Source organism: Opisthocomus hoazin, chromosome 15, assembly GCF_030867145.1.
Source record: "Opisthocomus hoazin isolate bOpiHoa1 chromosome 15, bOpiHoa1.hap1, whole genome shotgun sequence".
NCBI lineage: Eukaryota > Metazoa > Chordata > Aves > Opisthocomiformes > Opisthocomidae > Opisthocomus > Opisthocomus hoazin.
This window is the reverse complement of record NC_134428.1, coordinates 19,821,445-19,844,333: the sequence shown is the minus strand read 5'-3', so window position 1 is coordinate 19,844,333 and position 22,889 is coordinate 19,821,445. Positions and strand designations below refer to the sequence as shown.

Below are 22,889 nucleotides of genomic sequence, written 5' to 3'. Positions count from 1 at the left end.
AGGCCCTAGTGTGAAGGAGGGCATGGCTATGGTTAGCATGGTCCCAAAGCAAGCAGCCGCTTGGTTGCAAGCTGGAGCTGCCTGCGTGGTGTGGAGACGTTACAGCCCAACAGCCACCCAGAAGCAGAAGCAGTAAGTGTGTTGCAACATTTCTGGTATTATTTTTTTTTTATTAGTTTCCAAGAAATGGGTTGGAGGCAACGGTTTCCCCCAGAGCATGCCTTGGATGACTCAACCCTGCCTGCTCAAGTGAGCAAAGAGGCAGAGGGGTTGTAAAGGCAGGCGAGAAGGATGAGGCCTGGCACGGGGTGCAGAACGTGGGCATTGCGGTGAGAACTTGCGGTGGCACGTGCTCTGTGCCCCGTGTAAAAGGTACGGTCCTGCAGGGTTTCATTTGACCGACAGCACCCTGCAGCACAAAAGTTACGTGTTGTTGCCACTCTCCCAGTATTTCATCCCTGCCCTGGGAGCTGCTGAAATCATAAAAAGGCCTTTCAGAAAGAGACTTAAATTATCTCTGAAAAGCCAGGGAGGAGTGTATTGGGTTTTTTTAAACCAGGCTCTGAGTTCAATGCATTAAAATGACAAAGGTAAGTCAAGCTCTTGCGATGACAAGAAATTCCTGTCTCAATAATGTGTCTGGTACGTGTCTCGCTCCGGAGCCGCGCTGCTACGTGCTCCCCTGCCTGAGCACACAGAGCTGAGCACAAAGCACCTGCCAGGCGCTGACACCACTCCGGTGCATTCCTGGGGCAGCCGGGCCCTCGGGGTGCTTGCAGCCGGGTTGTCCCCATCCCTCCTGCCCACGCGGCGATCCCCTGCCACAGCTTGTGACCCAGGTGGTGCTGGTGAGGATTTGGAGCATGGGCACTGTCCGCTGACCCCTGAGCGCAGCCTGGGGAGAGCCAGCCAGTAAAGCACCAGCCCTGCATCCTTTAAATTAACTTAAGTCCCCTAAAATCTCTGCCAGTCCCATTCTTGACCAGCAGTGCATCCAGGACTTCAGCCTCAGATAACTCCTGCTGACTTTGGCTGCGATGAGTTCCTTTTAAGCAAGGAGCCACATCAGAGAACCATCCAGAGCCATGTCCTGTCTCAGACAGCAGCTGTGATTTTCTGGAGTTAGAAATTCAATTCTTTCCTTTGAGCTGTTTGTGGCTATGGGTATTGCTCACTCTTTGCATTGCTGAACGTGTCCTGGATGCATGTTGCCCAGGGGTCCCTGTACTGACCTCTTGACTGTGAGTATTAAGGGTGGTGCAGCCCACCTCTATCAGTTTGACCCAAAATCAACTTCATCCTGCAACACAAGAGAGATCAACAGCAACAGAGCAAAATGTTTATTTATTAAGTAGATGATAAGGTCAGGTTTGCAATAGTTAGACTGCAGATACAGCAACAGCAAAACAAACGTGAGCAAGTGTAGCAGCAAAGGCTTGCCTGCTGCATAGCTTGTCAAGCAGACTCCTGGAGGTGTAACCAGGAGCTGGGCCCATGGTACAATGCACGTACAAGTGCAGTACCAGTACAAGTACAAGGTACGATACAACTATTGGACTGCTGCCTTTAGTTGAGTGAAATAAAGCTGCTGTGAAGAGTCAGTGTCTCGGCCAAAGACCGCCCTACTTTGTCATTCCTTCACATTCTCTTCCTCCTTTCGTTCCTTCCATTTGCAGCACAGATCAGCTTTAGATGACAGCAACTTTAGTTTTATATCATAGATTTACCATAACTGCCCCCTCAGTCTCCGTAACCTTCTGTTTCTCCCTTTTTTCTTTTCCTCCTAAGCTGCCTTTCCTGCCTCTAACCCAACACAGAAGCATCTTCAGTGACTCCCTGCTCCCTAACCCGCACGTGGTTTCCTGCCTGTTCCACAGCATGCGAAGCAGCCTCCCCTCTTGTACCTGCACCACCATTTGGATTTCGCACACGTATCGCACTTCCCTCAATGGGTGTAGCCTTGTGGGTACAGCTAGTTGTTCCTACTCCTAATGGCTGCTACATGAAATAAATCTTTAATTGTAGTAATCAAGCAGCTGGTCTAGGACAGTCACAGTCTCTGGGGTGTCACCAGCTTTCTACAGAGACCCCCAAATGACAAGTTAATGGCACAGGTGAGCGACTCGGTAACAAAGTCTAACCTGCTTCTCCTTCTGGACTCTGTTACCAGTTTCACCTCTATTTTCACACTGACTACATTCAAAATCCTGTTAGCCTTGACAGGGGTGCGGGATCTCTGCTGGCAGAACGTGAGCATTATCAGCTTTGGTTACTACACCAGTGGCCAAAGAACTTTATGCAAGCACCAAAATTTTGCTTGCAGTTCTTATTGCGATGGCCCTGCTCCTGCTGTGTGCTGAGCAAGTATAACTTCCACGGGAGGCCATGGCAGTGGTATTTGCTCAGCAGTGCAGGCTGATCTGTTACTCTGCCTGGAGACGTTGCTGCCTATCTTCCCTGACACAAGGAATATCTGGAGAGGAAGACAGCTTGAAGTGCCACGGGCTGTGTATCTGGTGTAGAGCTGAAAAGAGACAGCAACATTTTCTAAAGAGTTGAAGCCCCACTTTCAGTCAAATGGAAAATATTGTTCCTGTTCATCCCAACACACCTGATACATGAGACTAAAGTTTGAATTAGGAGCCTGCAGATGGTGGTTCACCCTGCAGTCAGTGGAAAGAGTGAGCAATTCAGACTTCATGGCGGTTGAATCATCCACTGAAGGATCCTCTCTCCCTGCGGAGAGCAGAGACGATCTAGAGAGCGACTGTGGCTCCTAAGGTGCAAGCAGAGAAGAGGGCTGAGCCTCTCTCAGCTCTCTGATGGGAGCATGGCAGTCCTGCTGCCCAGCCCCAGGCTGCATCGCCCTCACGCTGCCTCGGGCTTGTGTCCAGCTTTAGCCACGATGATTCAGAAACCCTTCACTGTCTGTGGCTGGTCATTTCCTGCCAGTTTTGGGATCTAAGATTGCCCAGTAAAGGATCAGACAAGTGCCAGAGCCAGCATGAAGCCAGGAGAGGTGAGGGAGTGGTAATAATGCCCTTCTTAGCAGGAGCACTAAGCTGCTAGATTGGCCCATCATAAATAGGCTCTTCAGCATGAAGTGCCTAGTGTGAGTTGGAATGAACCCACTTCCCAAACCACTTAGATGTTTTCTGATAACTGTCCTGTGCCTGGCTCTTGGCATCAGCCCACGTTACACCCTCATGTCTGGGACTCTGTAATAAAGATAAGGCAGGTTGTATCGCACAATGGAAGCTCAGTCTAAGGCTCGACTGAACAACCGTCCCGGGGAGATTTCTAGATACATTAAGAGTCTGTTGTCTCCATCTGGGCCATCGATAATTAGCTCTGCTATAGAGCTTGGACTTTGGGCTGAGAAACTCCTCGTGGAGGCTCTCAGGGGAGAGCCTCTTATGGGTTACATCTATAGAGGAGGCTTGAAGCCATTTCATTCTTTCAAACAGCACTGAAAACTGCATCTCTGATGTGCTATTCCAGGAATGAATCACACCGTTTCTGAGGGCGGTACTCAGGGGTGTCTAAAGGGTTTGCATTATCCAGACACCGCAAGAGCTGTTGGAAAGAGTGCTATGAATGAGAGAAAAATAGCAGTGCCTGGTGTCTTCCTTTCCCTAAAGCTCAAGTACAGACAGCTTTCTTCCCCCTCTAACTAGACTTTTTCTCAAGCTTGAAGTGTTCACTACACTAACTCCATGTTGTTTGATCATTCACAGGGCATAGCACAAACCAGGTGAGGCATGGGGTTCAAGGTAAAGCCGACATCAGCAGTGAGATCTAGATCTGACTTGTCCACTCCTGGAGGGGGTTGGAAAACAAATCTGCGAAGCAAGCCTGCAAAGAAGAGGAACAGCTCCATTTTGGCCAGACCTTCTCCAACGCAAGCCCTTCGTCCTGAAAACAACCAGGAGAGAAGGAAATGATCAGCACCGTAACTGTTAGTGTTGATGTCTGAGACCTTCTAAACTGGATGTACAGTCTGTAAGAGCAGGCTGCTGAGGTAGGAAATTTTTCCTTCCTTCTCTCTGTATATTAGAGGTGCTACTGACTTGGTCTCAAACTATACAGAAGTCTGTAGGTACGTGAAATTATTCAGTCACTGTAGATCAGTGTTTCCCAGATCTCCCTAGGAAGAGGTGGTTACCTACAGCAATGGTGGACAGGAGAAATGACCAGAAATCCCTTATCCTATGATCTGTGTCCCTGACTTCCCTACTTTTCTGGAATCAGGGGGAACTGTGCCATTAGTCTACCCAGGTGGTGCACACACACCCCTCTCACCTATGGAGAACGGAATAAATGCCTCTCTCCTAACGAAGTTCCCGTTGGCATCCAGGAAGTGGGAAGGGTTGAACTGATCCGGGGTTTTCCAGTGTAACTCATCATTCAGAGCGGAGGTCAGCAGCGGAATAATCTCTGTACCCTGAAAGGGATCAAAGAAACTCATGGTAGCTGTTTGGAGCAGATCACTTTCCTAGTCAAGCCGGGCTGCTTTCTTATTACTAATGTGAAGAGGCAAATGAGACCAAGCCATGGCAAACAGAACTAGGGGATGCTTCCCTGCCCCACTGTGGCTCTGCCTGTCATCAGTAGCTGCTGCTCTCTTTTTGGACCACAAAACATTCCCTTCTTACAGAGTCAGATCTTTCAAGAAAGATGCTGAAGTAGAGGTTCCTCATTTGGCATAAGAGATTCAAACCAGTGTGATTTAATTAAAGTATCTGGTTATTCTGGATTCAAACAGCTGTAACAGACCACAGTCCAGTGCATTTTTATAACAGCTGTCCTGGATTCAAGACAAAGGATCACATCATAGATTAAACCAGGCATGACGGTGTTTTTCTTTTTGTCTGCTTTAAACAAAACTGTAAGGGATCTGTGCAGTGTAAATTGCTAGCCTCAAAGCTCACCTTAGGAATCACATAGCCTTGGAAATTCACATCAGTAGGAGTTGATCGTGATACACCCATTGGGACAATATTGGCAAACCTTTGTATTTCATGTATCACTGCATCTGTATAAGGCATTTTTTTCCGGTCCTCCAACTTAGGCAGCTCTCCTGGTTCAATGACGTGGTTCATTTCTTCCTGAATCTTTCCTTGGAGGGAGGAAAAGATTAAGAAGCTGATAACCCTCTTATCTTGCAACTGAAATGGCCTCCAGTTTGGCCAGGATGAAGAAAAGGGAAAACTTTGAGGGGCATTTGGGAAGAGCAGAACTGGGTAAGCCAGGGCATGGTGTGGTTCTTTCAGGTTTGTTGTTGAGACAAGGGAGCTTGAATGGAGTCACTATATGCCTAATTCTGATCACACGCCTTTGTTACCCCATAGCCTTCAACAGAAACCAGATCAGAATCAGCTCCCGAGGAGACCTTTATTGACGTAAGCCCATAGCCTGCAGGAGAATAATGATGGGGGAGCTTTACTGTAACCGTGTACTGGCCTTTAGCCTCTCCCACTTGGCTGGGCTGGTTTATTGCAATCCAGCTGAATAAAATTCCTTTGTAAAATCAACGGTTGTTATCTCTCTCAGGGTACTCAGAATAATTACTGTAGACAACACTGAATGAGTTCCACTCCCTTCCACAACCAAAGCCTTAAGCATGCAACAGAATATTGTACAAGAGGACTTCTCAGTCTTACTCTGAATTTCTGGGTATTTCATCATCAGAAGAAGACCCCAGCGCACAGTTGTAGAAGTAGTCTCAGTCCCAGCGGCAAAGAGGTCCAGGGTTGAAAACAACAGGTTTCCGTTGTCAAACATAGTGTGGGGTTTCTTTGACTCCTTCAAAATATACAGACAATGGCCATAGGTTCTACACCAAGTGATACCAACATGTGACTGTGTTGTCACCATTTTTATCTGCATTTTTGCTTTTTGTGACTTGATATGCTCTGGGAAAATAAATTATTAGTATTTTAGCATTAGGGCCTATGCTGTATGGACTTTGTCTGATCCCAAGCACACGTGCAATCCCCAGATCCAACTATTAGATTAGTTGGAATTCAGTTACTGCAACGAAGTTTATCACTGTACCATTCTTGGAGGAAGGTTTCGGATGTGTGCCGAGTGGTAACTTATTTCACCCACATGGGACATCTTGACAACTAAATGCCTTTACCCAGCAGTTTCAGTGGAGCTATGGAGCGAGGACAGCACAGCTCACTGTGAGGATGATCTTTGATACATTCTGCTCACTGCAGTTCTGTTTCCACTGACACCCATCCCCTGACAGATGGTCAGTCCTAATAATAAGTCAGAGCTAAGAGAACAGAAGGACTCTGAGACTCAGCTTTAAGGTACCTGTTGTTGCTTCATCAGAAAGGCATCAACAAAGCCTGTTAAGTTATTTTCATTAAACTCTTCTTTGTGTTCCTGGAAGAGCTTTTGGAGAAAAGCATTCAGTTCACTGACATTTTGTAGCACAGTCTTGGAAGCTCCAGAAAGAAATCCAAGTGAAGGGTAGAAATTATATAACTGTGGGAGAAGAGAAGTCTTACTGTTAATTGGCATTTTGAACGCATACTGATATCTCAAATAACACTGCTGGTCCCTTGTCCCATGCCTTGACTTTTCAGGCCACATTTCCCCCACATTTTCTTGTACAATCCAGGCAGCTCTGAACTGCTGCAGAAATAGAGCGTTCTGTCTGTTATACCTCTGCATGAGTCCTTGCCATGACTTTTGGGAGACTCATCAGCTTAATCGTCTTTCAGGGCTTCCAGCTGGTTGTGTAGGTGGTGGGACAGAGGGTCTCAGATGTGAAAGATGGGCATGTGAGCATTGTACTTATTCCAGGGAAAGTCCTCAGGTGTGTCACAACCTATGGCAGCGGAAGGGACTTGAACTGGCCACCTCCACAAACAGACAATATTGCTGTTTCAACACGGGGCTTTCCAAGCCAGTTAGCTTAGGCACAGCACTGAGCTAACCCAGCTACACTGTTCCTAGGAGCTGGACTGAGCACAGAATTGCAGTATGTCATACGGACGTACATGCTGCCAGGAGAGAGGAGGGTTCTCACCCCCATCATCCCGTGAGAGGTGTGTACATCTTCAAGGAGACCACTAGCTGCCCTGTCAGACAATGAAACGAACACCTGCCGTTAGCTGGTGCCTCATCCTGGGAGAGCGTCTGTGCAAAGTGTGTAACGCTGACCTGTGCTCGGGTGCTGCTTTTTGGGCTCAGCTAGTCCAGAGTTACAGCCAGCCACAGACCTCAGTGTGGCTCAGAAAGACGATGCCACTGGCATTCAAACCAGAAGCTTTTTGTCAGGAAGGAATGGGCTTATATCAGCTGTTAGTTTGCCAAGACTGAATTTCAGTGGCCAAAATAAAAGACAAAGAAGTTTGTCAAACCTGGTTCTAGGAGAGGCAGAACCAAGACACTTACTGAAGGTGTAATACAAGAAGGAAGATTTGAGGTGGCATTTCAGGGCTGATCTCTGATATGAGAGGCGTCTTGTGCTTCTGCTCTTCAAAGGGGGTAGAATGGTTCCTTTTGTAAATACTTTGGGTTTTTTCTTTTACTAATAAATTTCACAGACTAAGCCCAGGGGCCTGGGAATTTGTGCATTGCGATACAGGACTGCAGATGTGTTCAGTGCAGCCTGGCTGGCTCATAATGTTCTTGTTCTCACCTCGAGAAGTAAGATGTGGGAGGTTTGAGGGACAAACATGGGTAACTGGATACCTCCCCAAAACCTAAAAGCTAAAACATAAAATCAAGCTCTTACCAGCACCATAGGGGAGCCCAACAGCTTAGTGTTTTCATTTAACAGCTTCAGCAAAGTTAGAAATACAGGATCATCATATTCAAACCTCTCTCCAAACAATATAGAGCAGATGACATTGGATACAGCATTGTTGAGTATCATCTTTGTATCAAATGGCTTCCCTGTATTTCAACAATGAAAACAAATGACAATGTGATTATGCCCGTTTCAGTCTGGTTTGCTATGGAAATGTAGTCCTGAGCTCCTGGAATAAAAACTCATTCACCACCCAGAATGCGTAGCAGGGAACTAGGTGTCAATGTTTTAAGGTCTCAGTTTAATAACCTACTTCAGCATACGCTGAACTTTAACTGTGAGATACCATTTGCTCTAAGTTAAACTTTCATTAACCTTTATTGTTCTGCTAGACACGTTTCCTATCTCTGGATGAACTTCTTGGCACTCACCATGGTAGGATTCAAAATATTTAATCAGAGAGTTTACTTCCTCCAGGATTCGGATCTCAATGGTTCTCCTTCCCATTCCAAAATCTCGCAGTGTGGACAAGGTGAATCTTCTCATAGTTTTCCACAGCTCTCCATGGCTGAATGCTATGCCTAAAGTAAAGGTATAACAGCCATATGTTACCCATGGTTAAACGTTTGTAAGGCCTTCCTACGCACTGGTATGAAAGCTGCTGGATACACTGTTATACAGACAAATAGCAATCTGTAAGAGGATGATACGCTCTGCTGTAAGAATGTAGGGAACACGGACAAACTACAAAAACTAACCAACCAAAAGGACACTTACCATTTCCTTGTGTTATTTTCCTAAATATGGGTATTTCTGCTCTCTCCCCAAATTCTTCAGCATGATTTAAAAGGGCATCCTTGATGGTTTCGTATCCAGCCAGTACGACGGCTTTCCTGGGTCCAAAATGCACAGTGAAGACGTTGCCATATATCTTGGAGAGCTGTCAAGGTGAGTAAATATGTTCATTCAAAACCAGATCTGGACCCAGACACTAGCTCTGGCCACCCTGGGTGGTTTCCAGCCCGAAAGGACCCTCCCAGTCCTGCCTGAAGTCTCCAGGTGCTGCTGTAATGCACCTAATGAGCAACAGCTATCAATTGCCAGCATCTCTGCTTGCACCGGGCTTGCACAACAAGGTGTCTGCTATCACCGCGCCTATCAGCGGAGAAATCGATAAAATGCCATTGCATTCCTGTGGTGTTCTGCAGCAACAGGCCAGCGTAGCGATGCTACCGTTCGGAGGCTGGTTAGAAAATGCGGTAGCAGGCAGGCCTGTTTATTTTAATGCTGTTGACCCGAGGCAAGCGGGCGTGCACACATCTTTGAGGCTGAAGCCACAAACACTACAAAAACAAAGCTAGACAATAACTCTTTCTTTCAGGACAGCACTTGTCTCTAATTATGGCAAGGTGGGTAGTGTTGCAGTCATCACAAAATTATTTGCTTGCCACCAGAATCTTGAATCTAATTAGGAAGCATGTTCTTCTAGATAATGTCACAGGAGCTCTAGGCTTTTATGGCAAATTAAATATGAATCATCTGTTACACAGAAGGGTGGCTTTGACAATCTAATCATTCACTCAGTATTTTAGACTTCGTTTAAACACTCTGCAAGCCATCCGCTCCAAATGTCTTCTTGTTTCCCATGTGCCTGGGTTACCATTTGCTATGCATTAGATACATACCGAAAATTGAATTTCAGATTAGAAGCAGCTCCTGTTATTACACCAGACAAATTGAATTTGTTTTCATCAAACGGTGGTTTGACGGCTTTGGGAGATAACATTAACACTGGTTCTTTCCTCCCGGGCGGCTCACAGAGCGTGTGGCAGAGCCAGGGGCAGGGAATTACAGCCGCCTCCCAGCCTTCCTGTGGTCATTTCTTTGCATTAGCACTTCTTGGCATCAACTCTGTTTTTTCTCAGCAACACAAGTATTGGATGTGGCAGGCCTGAAAGCCTAAAGAAAGCTGTTTGGCAGATTATAGGGAATGAGTCTGATGCCTTCATGTGACATTTATGTCATAAAATCCCCCAGTACTGCCAAAAATAGTTGCTCTTCCGTACCGACAGCCCTCAAACATACCTATGAGCAGATGGGAGCTCAGGACCAGAAGCCCATCAAAACTGTGCTCTGCACAATCCTCTGCACCATAAATCAAGGCAGGTGAACACGGTGTGACTGCTGTAGGAACTCTGTACTTCTGCAGTCCAGGATGCCCTTCTTCTTACGACTAACTGGAGACCTTTGGTGTCTGCCCTGCCCTCTCAGGTGGGCTCAAGGAGTTCACTGGGGTTTCCCCTATCGTAGTGCCCGGTAAGCACACACAGAGGGCATGTGACAGGTTACTCATGGCACCTCAGCCGTCTCTACAGCAACCAGAGGAAATGTGAATTCACATTGAATTGTCCCCACCTCCCTATGGGAACACAGCAGACACTTTCTGAAACAAACATTGCACCTGGCTTTGTAATATTTAAGTATTCTCTTTTAGAAATAAAAGTATCCATGGAGCTGTATAAGAAAAAGCAATTTGTTTACCTAGACATACGACAGCCATGCATCAAGTCTTAAATAACCCTGGCCAATGTGTGTTTGGAGGAAGGGCTGGGGAGGCAGAGTTGAGCATTGCATTGCAGGGATATAATTAGCTTTGGAAATAAATGTGCCTATGACCCCTTTTCCTCTGCTGTGGGGACGATACCTTTCTTTCCTTCCTGCCTTCCTCCCTCCCTTCCTCCCTACCTATCTTCAGCGGGAGAGGTCTGTCTGCAGTGAGGCACGTCTCGATGGCAAATGGTCCTGATCTGTCAGCAGCCTGGCCCAACTCGAGTCTTCTACCTGCAGTCTCTGAGGGGCTCGAAATCCAACAACATGGAGCTAATTGCAAGGGGCGTGGGTCTATGTATAAAGGAAGGAATTTGTGTATTATATTTATATCTGTAAATACCTGCATTTGTGTATATACCTCTGAAGGTAAAGCCATTTTGCCAGCCTGCCTATGCACCAAATACCTCATTTCTGCCCTCTGCACAACGCAAACACAATCACGTCTCTGTTTCCCTAGTTGCATTTCTCGCTTCAGGAATTGCACGTTTCCACCTGTCTGCTCGCTCAGACCCTACCTCTGTCAGCGACTGGAACGGCTTCTTCAGGTCCACCACGTTCAAGTTTCCGATCAGAGGAAGAGGTCGTGGCCCGGGAGGCAAACTGCAAACCGACTTCTTCAAGCTGCTAAGAAAGTAAAGGAGAGCGACCAGCCCTGCTGCCAGGTAGAGCAGCGAGCTAGAGCCCATGTACTGCAGCAAAGCCTGTATGGCCATGTCTAGATCAAAGTGCGGGCATGAGCATCTTGGGGTCCCTTTATAGCCCTTCTGTCGTTGCCTGAACACACCTTCTGGCAAAGTGGCTTTACACAGAGAAAAGGACTCTCGGGTCTTGTTTACTTCCATTTAGACCAGATGTACTTTTATTTTTCCTGCCAGTAAAGCACCCTATTTTATTCTGAAACATGGATTATCTTAATCTGGAGCTCCTATTTCATCTACAATACTGGGGCAAGGTGTTTGTTTTCCAGTGAAAACCCGTGTTATGGGCATGTTGTGGTCTACGTGATTTCAGGGACAGAATTAAGGGACAGGACCCGTGCTGGATTGCTGTCATGGTGCCAGGTCACAGGACTCAGCTGGACTACTGGTGATGTGATGCAGAACACAGGACACAGGAGGGAAAGCCCACAGTAACGCGTGGCCTAAGGTGCAGCTGGCAAGGAAGTCCTCAGGGAAGACAAGGCTGACCGAGGAGGAGTTGGAATAGGGGTGGCATGAAGATGTGCTAATTCAGGATTGCAGATGGGAGTAGGTCCACTTATGGGTGACAGCTCTGACTCTCTTTGCTTTCCTGCCACCCAAGTAAAATCACCTCCTTGAGCAACACAGTGTTTTCATTGCTGACACTGTTATTGATCTTTGTCCCCAGAATCCTCTACCGGCAATACCAAAATGCCCCTGAGACCACTGCAGTCACTATTTTGCAGCTGACTGCCCAGAGGACTGTGTGCCTGGATGTCCATCTCTGTCTCTGAGGTTGGCGATGACTCCTTCCCGGCTGTCCTGCCTGTTTCCCAGCAGACGCATACAATCCTCTAGGAGAAACTGTCCCCTCCAGGCAATGCTTCTGCCTGGATTGGGAAGAGATGCTGGATCTTTGTAACCGTGGAGGAGCCAGGATCAGGGTCTGGAGCTGGCCAGGCAGAGGACGGAGGATGGAGGACGGAGGCTGCCTGGGCAGCATTGCGGAGGGGGTGCCAGCCAGGAGCAGGCAGCAGCGGCTTTGGCACACCGGGTGCACTGAGTCACGCACCATGCCAGGGCAGGGTCCTGCAAGAGCCCGCGTGCCCGGGCAACAGCTCCCAAAGAGCCACCGGCACCCTTTGCATCCCTGGGGGATGGCAACAATGCAGAAGTGATCGTGAACAGGAGGCTGCGGTTTTAAATGGTGGCTCCGGGGGGGGAAGGAGCCAATTTGATGCTCTATCACATATTCTCAGGTGGTGATATTTTGCTCCCCAGTTGCAGATTCTGTCAGATTACTGGGCTGTGCTGCTGTTCAGCTTTAGAAATCTTTAGTTTTAATAATACTTTTGCTAGAATTCTCCAAGGCTCCCAGGTGCAGGCTCCACTGACGGGAAAATGATGATTATTTATTAATAATAATAAAAGTACATTAGCCGAAGGCAAGGGGAATCAATAAACCCTAACTAGATTGACATGAAAAAGGTGCCTGCACATCTGCCTGCTCTCAAAGGCTTGTTATCAGGAGTGGAGTATTTCACTAGGAGGAATTACCCTGTGCAGAAGAGGACTAGGCAGGGTGGGCAAAGAAAGGAGAGCAACGGATGGTCATGTCCATCTCAAGATTTGCTGCACAACTGTGAGGTCTTACTCTGCACCTTCTTCTCCCAGACGTTTCCAAGACTGTCTTGTTCTGCCAGACTCTTTCTGAGCAAATGGTGTGACCACTCGGACTCTTGAGACTTTATGAGAGACAGTGAGAGCGGGGAAGAAATCCTCCATGGGCGCGGTTGGGTACCGATGGAGGGAATTTACTGTTTCTGCTTACATACAGCCACCACTGCTCTGTTGGAGTAGAGCTGGCTACTGCCATAGACAGCAAAAGCACCTTCTCAAGGGCTTTCAGGCTTTTTAAAGGTTCAGGTTGTACCTGGCGATAATACAGGGTGAATTTCTCTCTCAAGCAGTGAGCCCATGGACTTGCAACCTGCTGGATTGATGCATGCACTGTGGGAAATGACGGATGAGTTCTCCAGTGGGAGGGAATCATTCCAGTTTTAAAATACAAGTAATGTGATGTCCTCACCTCCATTTCTTCCTCATATACCTTGGCTTCCAGTATGCAATCCTGAACACAGCCTGCAGCTGACCTGTTGGCTGCAGGTGAGGCATCCCGCACAGGACTAGGGAGAAAATGTTGCTCCCTGCTCACATGTCTTTATCTTTCTACCAGCCCAAGCCAGAACTGATACCATCTTCAGGAAAGCAGACTTTGTGGGCATAGCTCGGGGAAATAAGCGGTTCCTCCTAGAAAATGACCCTGTACATTAAACAGCCACAGTCATGTAACTTCTGTGCACTCATCTGGAGAAGGACATATAATCTTCTAATGCAACATAGGTTAATAATGCTACAGTAACAGTAGGATAATGCAGAGAAAGAGCTGTTATAAGGCCATAATTCAGTCAATGAGTTCAGATAACATAATAAACCATGAGAATGAACACCAAGTGCTTGTGTGCCTTGCAAGGCTCTGCAACTGATTTACAACCTCAAGAGATGCTTATCAGCCCAGGCATTGTTATCAAGGATATATAAAGTGTGAGCACACCCTATTAAACATTAACATTTTTAAAGACTCAGATGTGTTAAAACTCAGGCTGCTCCTTGCTAATGGATTTTGCTCACCTTGACAAATGCCGGTGTGAAAAGAAATCAAAAGCTCGCTGACTTTGACCTCTTTCCATTTTTCATAATTATTGCATTGTTTTATTGGATTACACCCACTTCTTCCCATCCTGCAAATTGGTATTTCTACAGGATCACTACAGGGCGGTATCAGTATCTCAAATGTTCACTATGCTCATTTTGATACAAATAACTTCTTTTCTTTGATCTTTCAAATCAGTGTGTGTTGCATGTCTACTTTGGGAAGAAAGACTGCTGAAAAATACTTTTAAAAATCATGATTTTACTGCAAATTTTCAATGAAAGATTCTTGGGGCTTTTCCATGCTCTGAGCTGAAGGATTGTGTGTGAGGGATCTGGTCACTGCAAATCTGTGCATGGGATTAGTGCATTGTCTCTATGCAGAGCCTAAGGTGACTCTATTACCACTCGTGTTAAGCAACAAACTGTTCTCAGGAACTTTGTTGCTTTTAAAAGCCTTGTTCTCGGACTGAACAGATGTCATTCCTTCATGAGTCTCACTCAGTGGCAAAATACACGGGAGATCCTGGGAGTTGGTGCTGGCAATGTACTTTATAATATGCATATCTATAAAAATATTTGCAGAAAAATCCATTGTGATTACAGCCAGAAGCATGATCTTCCAGACCCCACATTTACGCCAACCAGCCAAGGCACCCTGACGTGGGAAGTTAGTATTGAGGAGGTCAGGTTATGAAGAACTTATTTTGAACATAGAACTGAACAGATTAAATGCCTCAACACTGCTTTGTTCTGGGTCTCTAGCTTCAGTCTATCTCAAGACAGTATTGCAGAAATTATATCAGTCCAAGGGCAGTTTGGGGAATATCGCGAAGGATGATTAATCGGTAGGTATCTACAGAGCCAGGGTCCCAGCACCTCACTTTTGGGCCCCCCATCTTAATGCAGATGGAGGTGTGGATTTAGATATACCAGAACTGCAACTGGCAATGTACAAAAAAAAAGTTGGCTTTGGCTTTCAGCACGGTGTTACTATTTCTACCACGTTCCCCTCTAACCTGATGAGGCTTTGGCTCAGTCACAACAGAAAATGAGCTATCATTCTGTACGTCTTTGTAGAGCACGTAACGTATTAAGGCCCTGACCTTACTGGCATGAAAGTATGATTTCCCTGTAAGTGCAAAATAGTAATATTTCATTAATCATCCACAACAGAAATCCCCATTCCCCAGACGATTCTGGCAATATTCTGCATTTTTGCTTGTCTAGGAACCTGAATTAAAAGGTAGAAAAATGGTTTACAACAGCCTGTGGCAGCAATGTAGCAAGAGACCTTATGTAAGAGCTGGCGGCGTGCTCGCGGCGCGGGGGTGAGGCGCAGGAATGAGTGATCCTGGAAGGATGTTTCTCTGAGGTGTGTTCTGTGCCTGGGCTGGGAACAGCAGTCTCAAGGGCACAAATTCCAGCGTCTGAATGTGCTTGGTCTTGTTCAACTGATTCATTTCTTACAGCTATCCCAAGTCAAGCTACAAAATCCCCTAGTACTTTGCTCAAAGCCTGTCATAGCTGTCAATAAATTATTTTCAAACTAACTACACGGTAATTTGAATCTGCGGGCTCTTAAAAGATGCAGCATGTTGAGAGAGAAAATAATGAAAGTCCCGGACTGTGCCCTGCCCATAAAAAGGAATAAAGGTTATCCTCTGATGTATTATTCAATTTGGTGCTCCCAAAAGTAATGCTAGGTGTGTAAAAACTCCTTCTGAGGGTATATTTGTACAACTGACGGATACGTGCCAGTAGTGGAGTTAGTTTTCAGTGTGGTCTGACAACATTGTAAAAGAGCTAACATTTTTTAAATGTTACTTTAGTCCATAATTAAGGACTCTTTAGTCTATAATTAATGACTAACAGCTCTGATTCAAGCAAAGGTGTTTTGTTTTTTTTTTTAAATCTATCAAGCTGTGTAACTTGAAAGGGAAAGATCCAAAATTTTCCCTAGTTTGGGGAGCCCTCTAATTTGAGCCTTCTAATTTTTAGAAAGGGCTCAGGACTCCAGACTAGAGATACCATAAAACACTGGATGCTTTACAAATTATCTGATCTCTCTTGTACAATGGGCACCTTTTTACTGAAGCAGCTATTTCAGATTTCCTGGTGCCGTGCAAGTCTCTCACTTCTTTGAAAGATAGTATGTGAAAAGCACTGCTCTTTGTGGCACTGTTTTTATTGAATTCTTTTGGAGCTGGTTGGCCTTATCCGCCAATGAGACATTTTTTCCTTCACACTGGTTATCTAATAGGGTTTTCATTTGATCTCCTTGGGAAAAATACATACTAAACTGCTAAAGCACGTGGATTAGGTTCTAAGACAAACTGTACCTTTAAAGGAAACTCTAGAAGAAACAACTGACATTTGCAATAAAAACATTAAGTAAGCATAAGCAAACACCTGCTACTATACCTGACCTGAATTTGGGTAACTACAAAATTTAAGACTCCAAAGAAAGACACTGAGTTAATTAATAGGTAATCAAAACATTTGGATAGAATAGAATACAGCACGTTGATACAGCCTTTGTATAGGATTGTTGCTGTCTGTTTGGGAATAATCCCACTGTGGGATCCCTGCGTATCTTTTTCCTATGATTTCTTCCTTCATCCCATGGGGAATGAGCAAGTCAAGCACTCTGCCAGAAACTAAGCAAGGTAATTTAGGCAGTTTGCTAAAATCAAGTGCCTTGACTCTTCAGTTAAACTTGCTCAGATAAACCAAAGCTGCCTCTCTGCTCTCAGTCCTCTGAGATCTGGGAGACGGTTTGCTGCGTGTATTCATGAAAGAGGAGTATCTCCCTTTTACTGCTAACTGTTATAACAAAGTCAAGTGGAAAAGTGCTATTTACCATATAATAAAAAAAAACATCTATTGTTCATAGCCCTGAAAACATAATAATAAATACGACCTTATATTTCAGGCTGTGTAAACCAGTTGCTTATGTAATAGAACATGGTGTAATTTTCCATTTACAATTTCAATACTGTAATAAGAAAGAAATCAAAGCATAAACAAAAAGCACTTTAAACGGGGCTGCAGGTAATATTTCTGTAATGGCTGTCCTTAACAATTGCAGCTGTTTCTTCTTTTTTTCCCAGCCTCGAAATCTTTCTACTTATCTCAGTGATTTAATTAAAAGAAAATCAATTTAAAACAGATGAAAGACCATCTTAAACCAATTGCAGCTACGGGCCAAGAAGAAAAAGAAAGACTCTAAGAGTGTAATCCATGGTTAACACTGGGGTGGGTTAAATTAAGGCCATTTCTCATCCTCCTTTCAGGGTGAGCTCTGCGGCTCCGCAGACCGTGCTGCAAACCTGCGGGCAAAAGGGGGGTTTGTCTTGGTTTTCTGTCCCGAGGATCTGGAATTTCGTTCACCGTTTCTCAGGGTTTCGCTGGCCTCGCCAGCGCGGTGGGAAGCCGCCTGCTCACCGGTCGCTGGCGGGAGGCACGGCGCAGCCGGGTGCTGTCCCTCAGGGCTGCGTGCAGGCGTTCGGCCATGGGGACCCACGAGGGATGAGCAACGGCGTCGCTGCCGATGGCGGGGTTTGGGTCACTACAGCCGGACAGGGATGGGATTTTTGGAAATCCTGCTGGATTTCTAAGCAAAATGCCTCCTGGGGGTGTCCCAAAAGTGCTCCCAGCACCGGGGTGCCTTAGCTCTGCCCGCTGATCCCCGGGGCTCCCGGCTCACACCGGAGCGAGGCCCGGGCCTGTTACGTCCAGCCCCAGCGGTGACGGGCGAGGAGCTCTGCCCCGCGGCGGAGGGCCAGGGGGAGCTCAGGCCCCGGCCACCGGCTCGGGACCGGGGTGGGGGACGCGGCCGGATCCCGTACCGGCGGGTCTGCGGGTACCAGCCTCCCAGTTTGGCCCCTTTTTCCCTCCATTTCCAGGCGAGCCCGTGTCCGAGGACAAAGCGCTGCTCGCCGCCCCTCTGCAGACGGGCTGCCCGCCACCGCCGCTCCCCCGCTCCCCACTCCGCCAGTCCGGGGGTGAATCAGGGAAGTAACAAGGGGTTTTCTGGCAAGAAACCGTTTTATTCGGCAGCGGTCGATCGAGCCCTGGATGAGGGGCGGCGGGAAGCGCGGCGGGAACGCCACCGGCCCGGCTCTCCCGCTCCCGAGGGACCGGCCCCGCCGCTCCCCGCAGGCCGCCGGCGCGGGCCAACATGGCGGGCGGCGGCGGCGTCTCCATGGTGACCGGCGCCGGTGACCGAGCCCTGCGGCAGTGACGTCACTCTTGCCCCCCCGCCCGCGCGGCCCTATGGGGTTGCCGTGGCGACGCCCCCAGCCCCCGGCGAACGCTTCCCGCAGGAGCGAGGCGCTCCGGTTGCCGTAGCAACGCCGACGCCGTTTCCATAGCGGCGTGGCCCCGCCCCCTGCGCGGAGCGGCGGCGGTTACGTGCCCCGCTCGATGCGCTCGGCACTCGCGGCAGCAGGCGTCGCTCGGTGTTCGGCTCCCCCCGGCGGTGGCGGTGTGACCGGAGGGACCCGGTCCTCCTCCCCCTCACCTGTGACATGTCCACCGCCATGAACTTCGGCAACAAGAGCTTCAAACCGCGGCCGCCGGACAAGGGCGCCTTCCCGCTGGATCACTTCGGTGCGGTAGCGCCGGGCCTGGCCTCCCCGCGGCCTAGCGCCGGGCCTTCCCCGAGGCCTAGCTCGGGGCCTGGCCTCCCCGCGGCCTGGCGCCGGGCCTTACCTCCTCAGCTCCCCGCGGGTCGGGTGAGGGGGACTGAGCCCGTCGGTAGCCCGGCCTTGGCGGTCTCTTGCAGGGGAGTGCAGCGCCTTCAAGGAGCGGTTCATGGAGTGCCTCAGCCAGAGCGGCTACGAGAGCGGCGCCTGCCGGCAGCGCGCCATGGCCTACCTGCAGTGCCGCATGGAGAGGCAAGCGGCGGGGGCTGAGGGGCAGCCGCGGGGCCCCGGGACGGGGAGGCGGCGGGGCCGCCTGCGTGGTGTTGGTGGGGTGGTTTTGGGGTGCTTCGTGCGAGGCGGGGCGCGCGTTGGTAAGCGCGCGAAGGGCGTTATGGAGTGTCCTTACGTACAAGGGCATTTGGATGCGCTGCGTGGGGAGTGCTGCGAATCGAAGGCGGTTTGTCAATCGCTACAGCGAAGTGTAGCGGCACCACAGATGCCGTTCTAAACCACATTCACTTAAAAACAGAGTAAATGGGACAGGTAGAATTTGGGGAAGCTGTTGTGCAAGGTGTTAATTAAAGGTAACCAAAAGTCGGGTCAGTTGCTGAGGAAACTGATTCAATATTTAATATTAGGAAACAACATATTTAATTAGAAAAACACTGTTAAGAAAAAAAAATCTCTGAATGTTCCTTTCCCAAAACTTTCCCAAGTTTCTGAGGCTTTGCCAAGCAGCAGTCACTCCGTATGGATGTCTTGGATTTATTTGGATTAAATAATACTGAACGAAATAGAAAACGCTGCTGTTCTCTTGGTTATAGACTGTGTTCTGCATAATGGTTTTGTTGGGTTTTTTTGTTTTTAACTTAGGCAACTTATGGCTAACGAACCACTGGAAAAACTGGGATTTAAAGATCTGATGGATGAGAAATCAGAAGCCAAACCTGAGAAGTTGTAATGAAGAAAGACAGCTTCACTCCTCATGTATGGAAAGCAGAACTCTTATGTGGTACATATTGTACCTTCTGTTCATATTGCAATAGGAAGTGTTTCCCGAATGAAGCTTTTTTCAAAGTTTAATTTTCCTAAAATAAGATTTTTTTTAAATGAGCAAAAGTACTGCCTTTCTCTACTTTCTTCAAGTATTTATTAACTTTTTTCTTTTAACTTCTCTAGCCTGCTCTTAAAGATCCATAAAAACATTTTGCCTGGGAGAGAACAATTATTGCCTGAAGTGTTCTCCATGTCTCTATAAGAACAGTGAAGTCTTATTCTAAAAATACAAAAAAAAACCCCTTTATTGTCTAGATCTTGAACTGTAGAGTAAGTTGGGGCTGTTCAGCCTGGAGAAGAGAAGGCTCCGGTGTGACCTTAGAGCAGCCTTCCAGTACCTGAAGGGGCCTACAGGAAGGATGGAGAGGGGCTTTTCACAAGGGTGTGTAGTGATAGGACAAGGGGGAACAGCTCTAAGCTAAAAGAGGGCAGATTTAGATTAGAGATTAGGAAGAAATTCTTCCCCATGAGGGTGGTGAAACCCTGGCCCCGGTTGCCCAGAGAAGCTGTGGCTGCCCCCTCCCTGGCAGTGTTCAAGGCCAGATTGGATGGAGCTCTGAGCAACCTGGTCTAGTGGAAGATGTCCCTGCTAATGGTAGAGGGGTTGGAACCAGATGATCTTTAAGGTCCCTTCCAACCCAAACCATATTCTATGATTACTAATATGCTTACAGCATATTCCACTTGTCAGGTGGAAGTAAAGCTATTGTGGTACTTGCAAATTGTTTTTTATTAAATACTGGTATTAATCCCCATGTTTGGGGTGATCTGCTTCTCACCCTGCTATAGAATACTGGGTATTGGGTACTGGGGTGGGGTACTGGGGTGGGGGTTCAGTATTTTAACCTTTGTCGTTGTTGGGAGATTATTTCTAGTTCCAGGCACCAGTCAGGTAGTGATTCTGCTTTTATTTACTATGCCAGCAGGGTTCACCTAACTTTACTTCATCATTTAACTGGGAATCTTTCATTATGAATATATTCATTTCTCTGAGTGGAACTGCCATGGTTTTTAAATATCTTTATGGTGAAATCAGTGTGGAGACAAGAATGGTATTTATTTGTGTTCTAAGTAACTGTGAAATCTACATACAAATGTGATTGGAGAATTTTATTCTTTACAAAAAAATGTTTTATGTTAAAAACCAGGGTAGCTCAAGAACTGGCTATGTAAAGAAATGCAGTATTTCATTCCGGAACACGTAGTTACAGCCCATAGATTGAGAGGGCAATGCAGCAGGCCATACGGTAGATGGGCAGTCAGGTCTGAGTGTGTCTCTCAGGCCGCTGGCAGGTGTTTGTATAGCTTACATGAGTTATCAGAGCCAGTGGTATTGCTCTTGCATATGCAAATGAGGCTTGCTTTATTAATTCTGAGTTCAAGCCAAAATCATTTGGCCTGTTAGCCCTTTAGAAATTTCTGTTAAGCAGACAATAAATTTATAAATCTTCTACATATATTTTTCTGTTTTCCACTGTATTTCCTGCCTTGTGCCCCCTGTTTCATTTTTTGTTTGTGTGTTGTTTTGGGTGTTTTTTTTTAACCCCAGTGAATCATTTTGCTGTGTATCTGGCTCTCGGACAGCAAGCTTTAGGGTCAGGGCCTGCAGGTAATGATACACACACTGTTTGCCAAGGCAGTTCTGCTGTGATTTCTACTTTATTTGGTGTCCTCTGTTTGATACAGCTCACACTTCCTGCGGTCTGCTGCTATTCTTTTGCTTCTGCTTCCCTCTGGTGTGCATCTGTTCGCAAAGAGATCCATGAAAGGGTGAAAGAACTTTTTCTGCTCTTCACATTGATGGTTTGAGCTGGGATTTGAATTGTTGCTGGGGTCTAATCTGATTGAACAGACTGCAGATAGTTCAGAGCGGGTCCCTGTTTGAAAAGAATGTTCGCTTGCTGCTGCATATTTTTATTCTACTTCATTCTACTGTTTAAATTACATCCTTTGGTGAGATTAGTGTATTTATAGAAGAGAAAGCAGAGATTTTATTGCTGAAACAGATATTAAAAGACTTTATATTAAGCCACTGAACAAGAGCTTTCTTTCAGTGATACTGAGTAATAATTATTAAAATAATCTCCATCATCTTCAGAAGAAAGAAATCAAATTTCATGCTTCTGTGCTCCCTGAATATTGCAAGGTGAAGTGAATCCCTGGTAGGTGTGGAAGAACCCACCGGTGGTGGTGATGGGGGCTGTTCTCAGCGGTGGCTTCGTCTTTTGCATGTTACTCTGCACTGGTGTTTGGCCAAACAGTTACTTTGTGAGTTAGATGCGTGCTTTTTGCTGAGATACCACCTCTCTCCTCCAGATTGTTATAAAGGAGGTGATGTTTTTGAAGTCTGGAGTGACTGAATTTGGACTGTTGGGCTGGAGTGATAGTTGCCGTTTAGATGAACCATCTGAGGTCACACACTGTAGGAAGGGCCGTTGGGGACTCTTTGTTTGTATTGACCGAGGCCCAAATTTTGGACCTACTGCAGGAGGGATGGTGGGAGCAAAAGCAGTTTCAGACAACTTTGTGGCATGCCAAAGAGAGCAGTGCTCTGTGCTGCTGGTAGGCTGCTGTCCTCCTGCAGTGTTGCAGTGATGCCAGCTGCAGGACCCTGCATTGCATGCACCGACCGCTGCTGAGCCACCGAAATGGGCAGAGCACACGTCGTCCTTCGCTGAATAGCTACAGCAATAGTGATTGCCACCCGAACAGGGAACGCTGGGCTGAGAGGTTTGCACCTTTCACCAGCCCAAAGAAGGCAGCGTCCTTGTCCTCTCCAGATCCATGGGCATGGTTCATCGTGCTTGCCCAGCACCGTGAGTCAGCTTCCCAATGCTGTCCCCTTCCTCCCAGGACAAGAGCAGGGCTGTGAGGGGATAGCTGAAAGCTTGGGGTATTGGCAGAGGCACGTGTTCCTCGCTGTGAGGCAGGAGCTGGAGAAGAGAGTATGTTCAGTGGAGCGGTGAGGTGAGCTCAACGCTGGTGAGGGCCATTAGTTGGTCTTGACTGAGATCTGAGGCAATGGAGAAGTGATGGAAAAACAGGTTAATCAATGCCGAGCCTGGGGTCGAACGATTTTCCCACTGCTCTATGGGATGAGTCCCTGCAACACCAGAGTCACCTGGGAGAAGTCCCAGAATGCTCTTGAATTTATTCCCACCAGCACACAGATCGTTGGTTATAGCCTTTCCATTTAAAACCTCTTTATTTTAGCTTTGCTTTTGGGATCCACATTTGTCTCCTTTAAAATGACAGCAGTGTATAAGCCGAAGGGAAGTCCTAAGTTTGTAGTTATTTTTCTCGTTCCCGTACCAAGGAGGAACCTCTCCAGAAGCCTGACACCAAGACGGGAAAATCTGTATTTTGGAACCGCCGAACTGAAGTGTGTGTGCTGCAGGAGAGGCAGTTTGT

At 47.2% G+C, this 22,889-nt stretch overlaps 2 protein-coding genes across 4 annotated transcripts; one reads left to right on the top strand and one right to left on the bottom strand.

Annotated features, from left to right (window-relative positions):
• Positions 1-1,329: 1,329 nt before the first annotated feature.
• On the bottom strand, positions 1,330-18,593 carry LOC104337927 (cytochrome P450 2K4). 2 transcript variants are annotated; one of them, XM_075436902.1, is made up of 10 exons: positions 18,490-18,593; positions 10,897-11,005; positions 8,549-8,711; positions 8,203-8,352; positions 7,757-7,917; positions 6,325-6,498; positions 5,664-5,805; positions 4,932-5,119; positions 4,303-4,444; positions 1,330-3,915 (listed from the first exon to the last, which is right to left on the bottom strand). In XM_075436902.1, exons 1-10 carry the CDS (start codon positions 18,591-18,593, stop codon positions 3,728-3,730), a joined length of 1,521 nt encoding a protein of 506 aa, XP_075293017.1. In that variant the 3' UTR covers positions 1,330-3,727. The 2 variants fall into 2 exon arrangements, with proteins under 2 accessions (XP_075293017.1, XP_075293019.1); XM_075436904.1 differs by having other exon boundaries at positions 10,897-11,002.
• Positions 18,174-21,470, top strand: COX19 (cytochrome c oxidase assembly factor COX19). Of its 2 annotated transcripts, XM_075436911.1 has the most exons (4): positions 18,174-18,387; positions 18,563-18,674; positions 19,296-19,409; positions 21,165-21,470. In XM_075436911.1, exons 1-3 carry the CDS (start codon positions 18,306-18,308, stop codon positions 19,381-19,383), a joined length of 282 nt encoding a protein of 93 aa, XP_075293026.1. In that variant the 5' UTR covers positions 18,174-18,305; the 3' UTR covers positions 19,384-19,409; positions 21,165-21,470. The 2 variants fall into 2 exon arrangements, with proteins under 2 accessions (XP_075293026.1, XP_075293025.1); XM_075436910.1 differs by lacking the exon at positions 21,165-21,470 and having other exon boundaries at positions 18,176-18,387; positions 19,296-20,957.
• Positions 21,471-22,889: the final 1,419 nt, after the last annotated feature.

What these genes read in the sequence shown, in the direction of transcription:
- LOC104337927 (XM_075436902.1), bottom strand. Translation starts at nt 18,593, where the DNA reads ATGAACCGCTCCTTGAAGGCGCTGCACTCCCCTGCAAGAGACCGCCAA. An exon ending in CGTTCCAGTCGCTGACAGAG is followed by an intron (nt 8,712 to 10,896) that starts GTAGGGTCTGAG and finishes TCACCTTGACAG; the next exon opens with CTCTCCAAGATATATGGCAA. An exon ending in ATTTATTCCGTTCTCCATAG is followed by an intron (nt 3,916 to 4,302) that starts GTGAGAGGGGTG and finishes GGTTGTTTTCAG; the next exon opens with GACGAAGGGCTTGCGTTGGA.
- COX19 (XM_075436911.1), top strand. Translation starts at nt 18,306, where the DNA reads ATGTCCACCGCCATGAACTTCGGCAACAAGAGCTTCAAACCGCGGCCG. An exon ending in CTTCCCGCTGGATCACTTCG is followed by an intron (nt 18,388 to 18,562) that starts GTGCGGTAGCGC and finishes GGTCTCTTGCAG; the next exon opens with GGGAGTGCAGCGCCTTCAAG. An exon ending in CTGCAGTGCCGCATGGAGAG is followed by an intron (nt 18,675 to 19,295) that starts GCAAGCGGCGGG and finishes TTTTTAACTTAG; the next exon opens with GCAACTTATGGCTAACGAAC.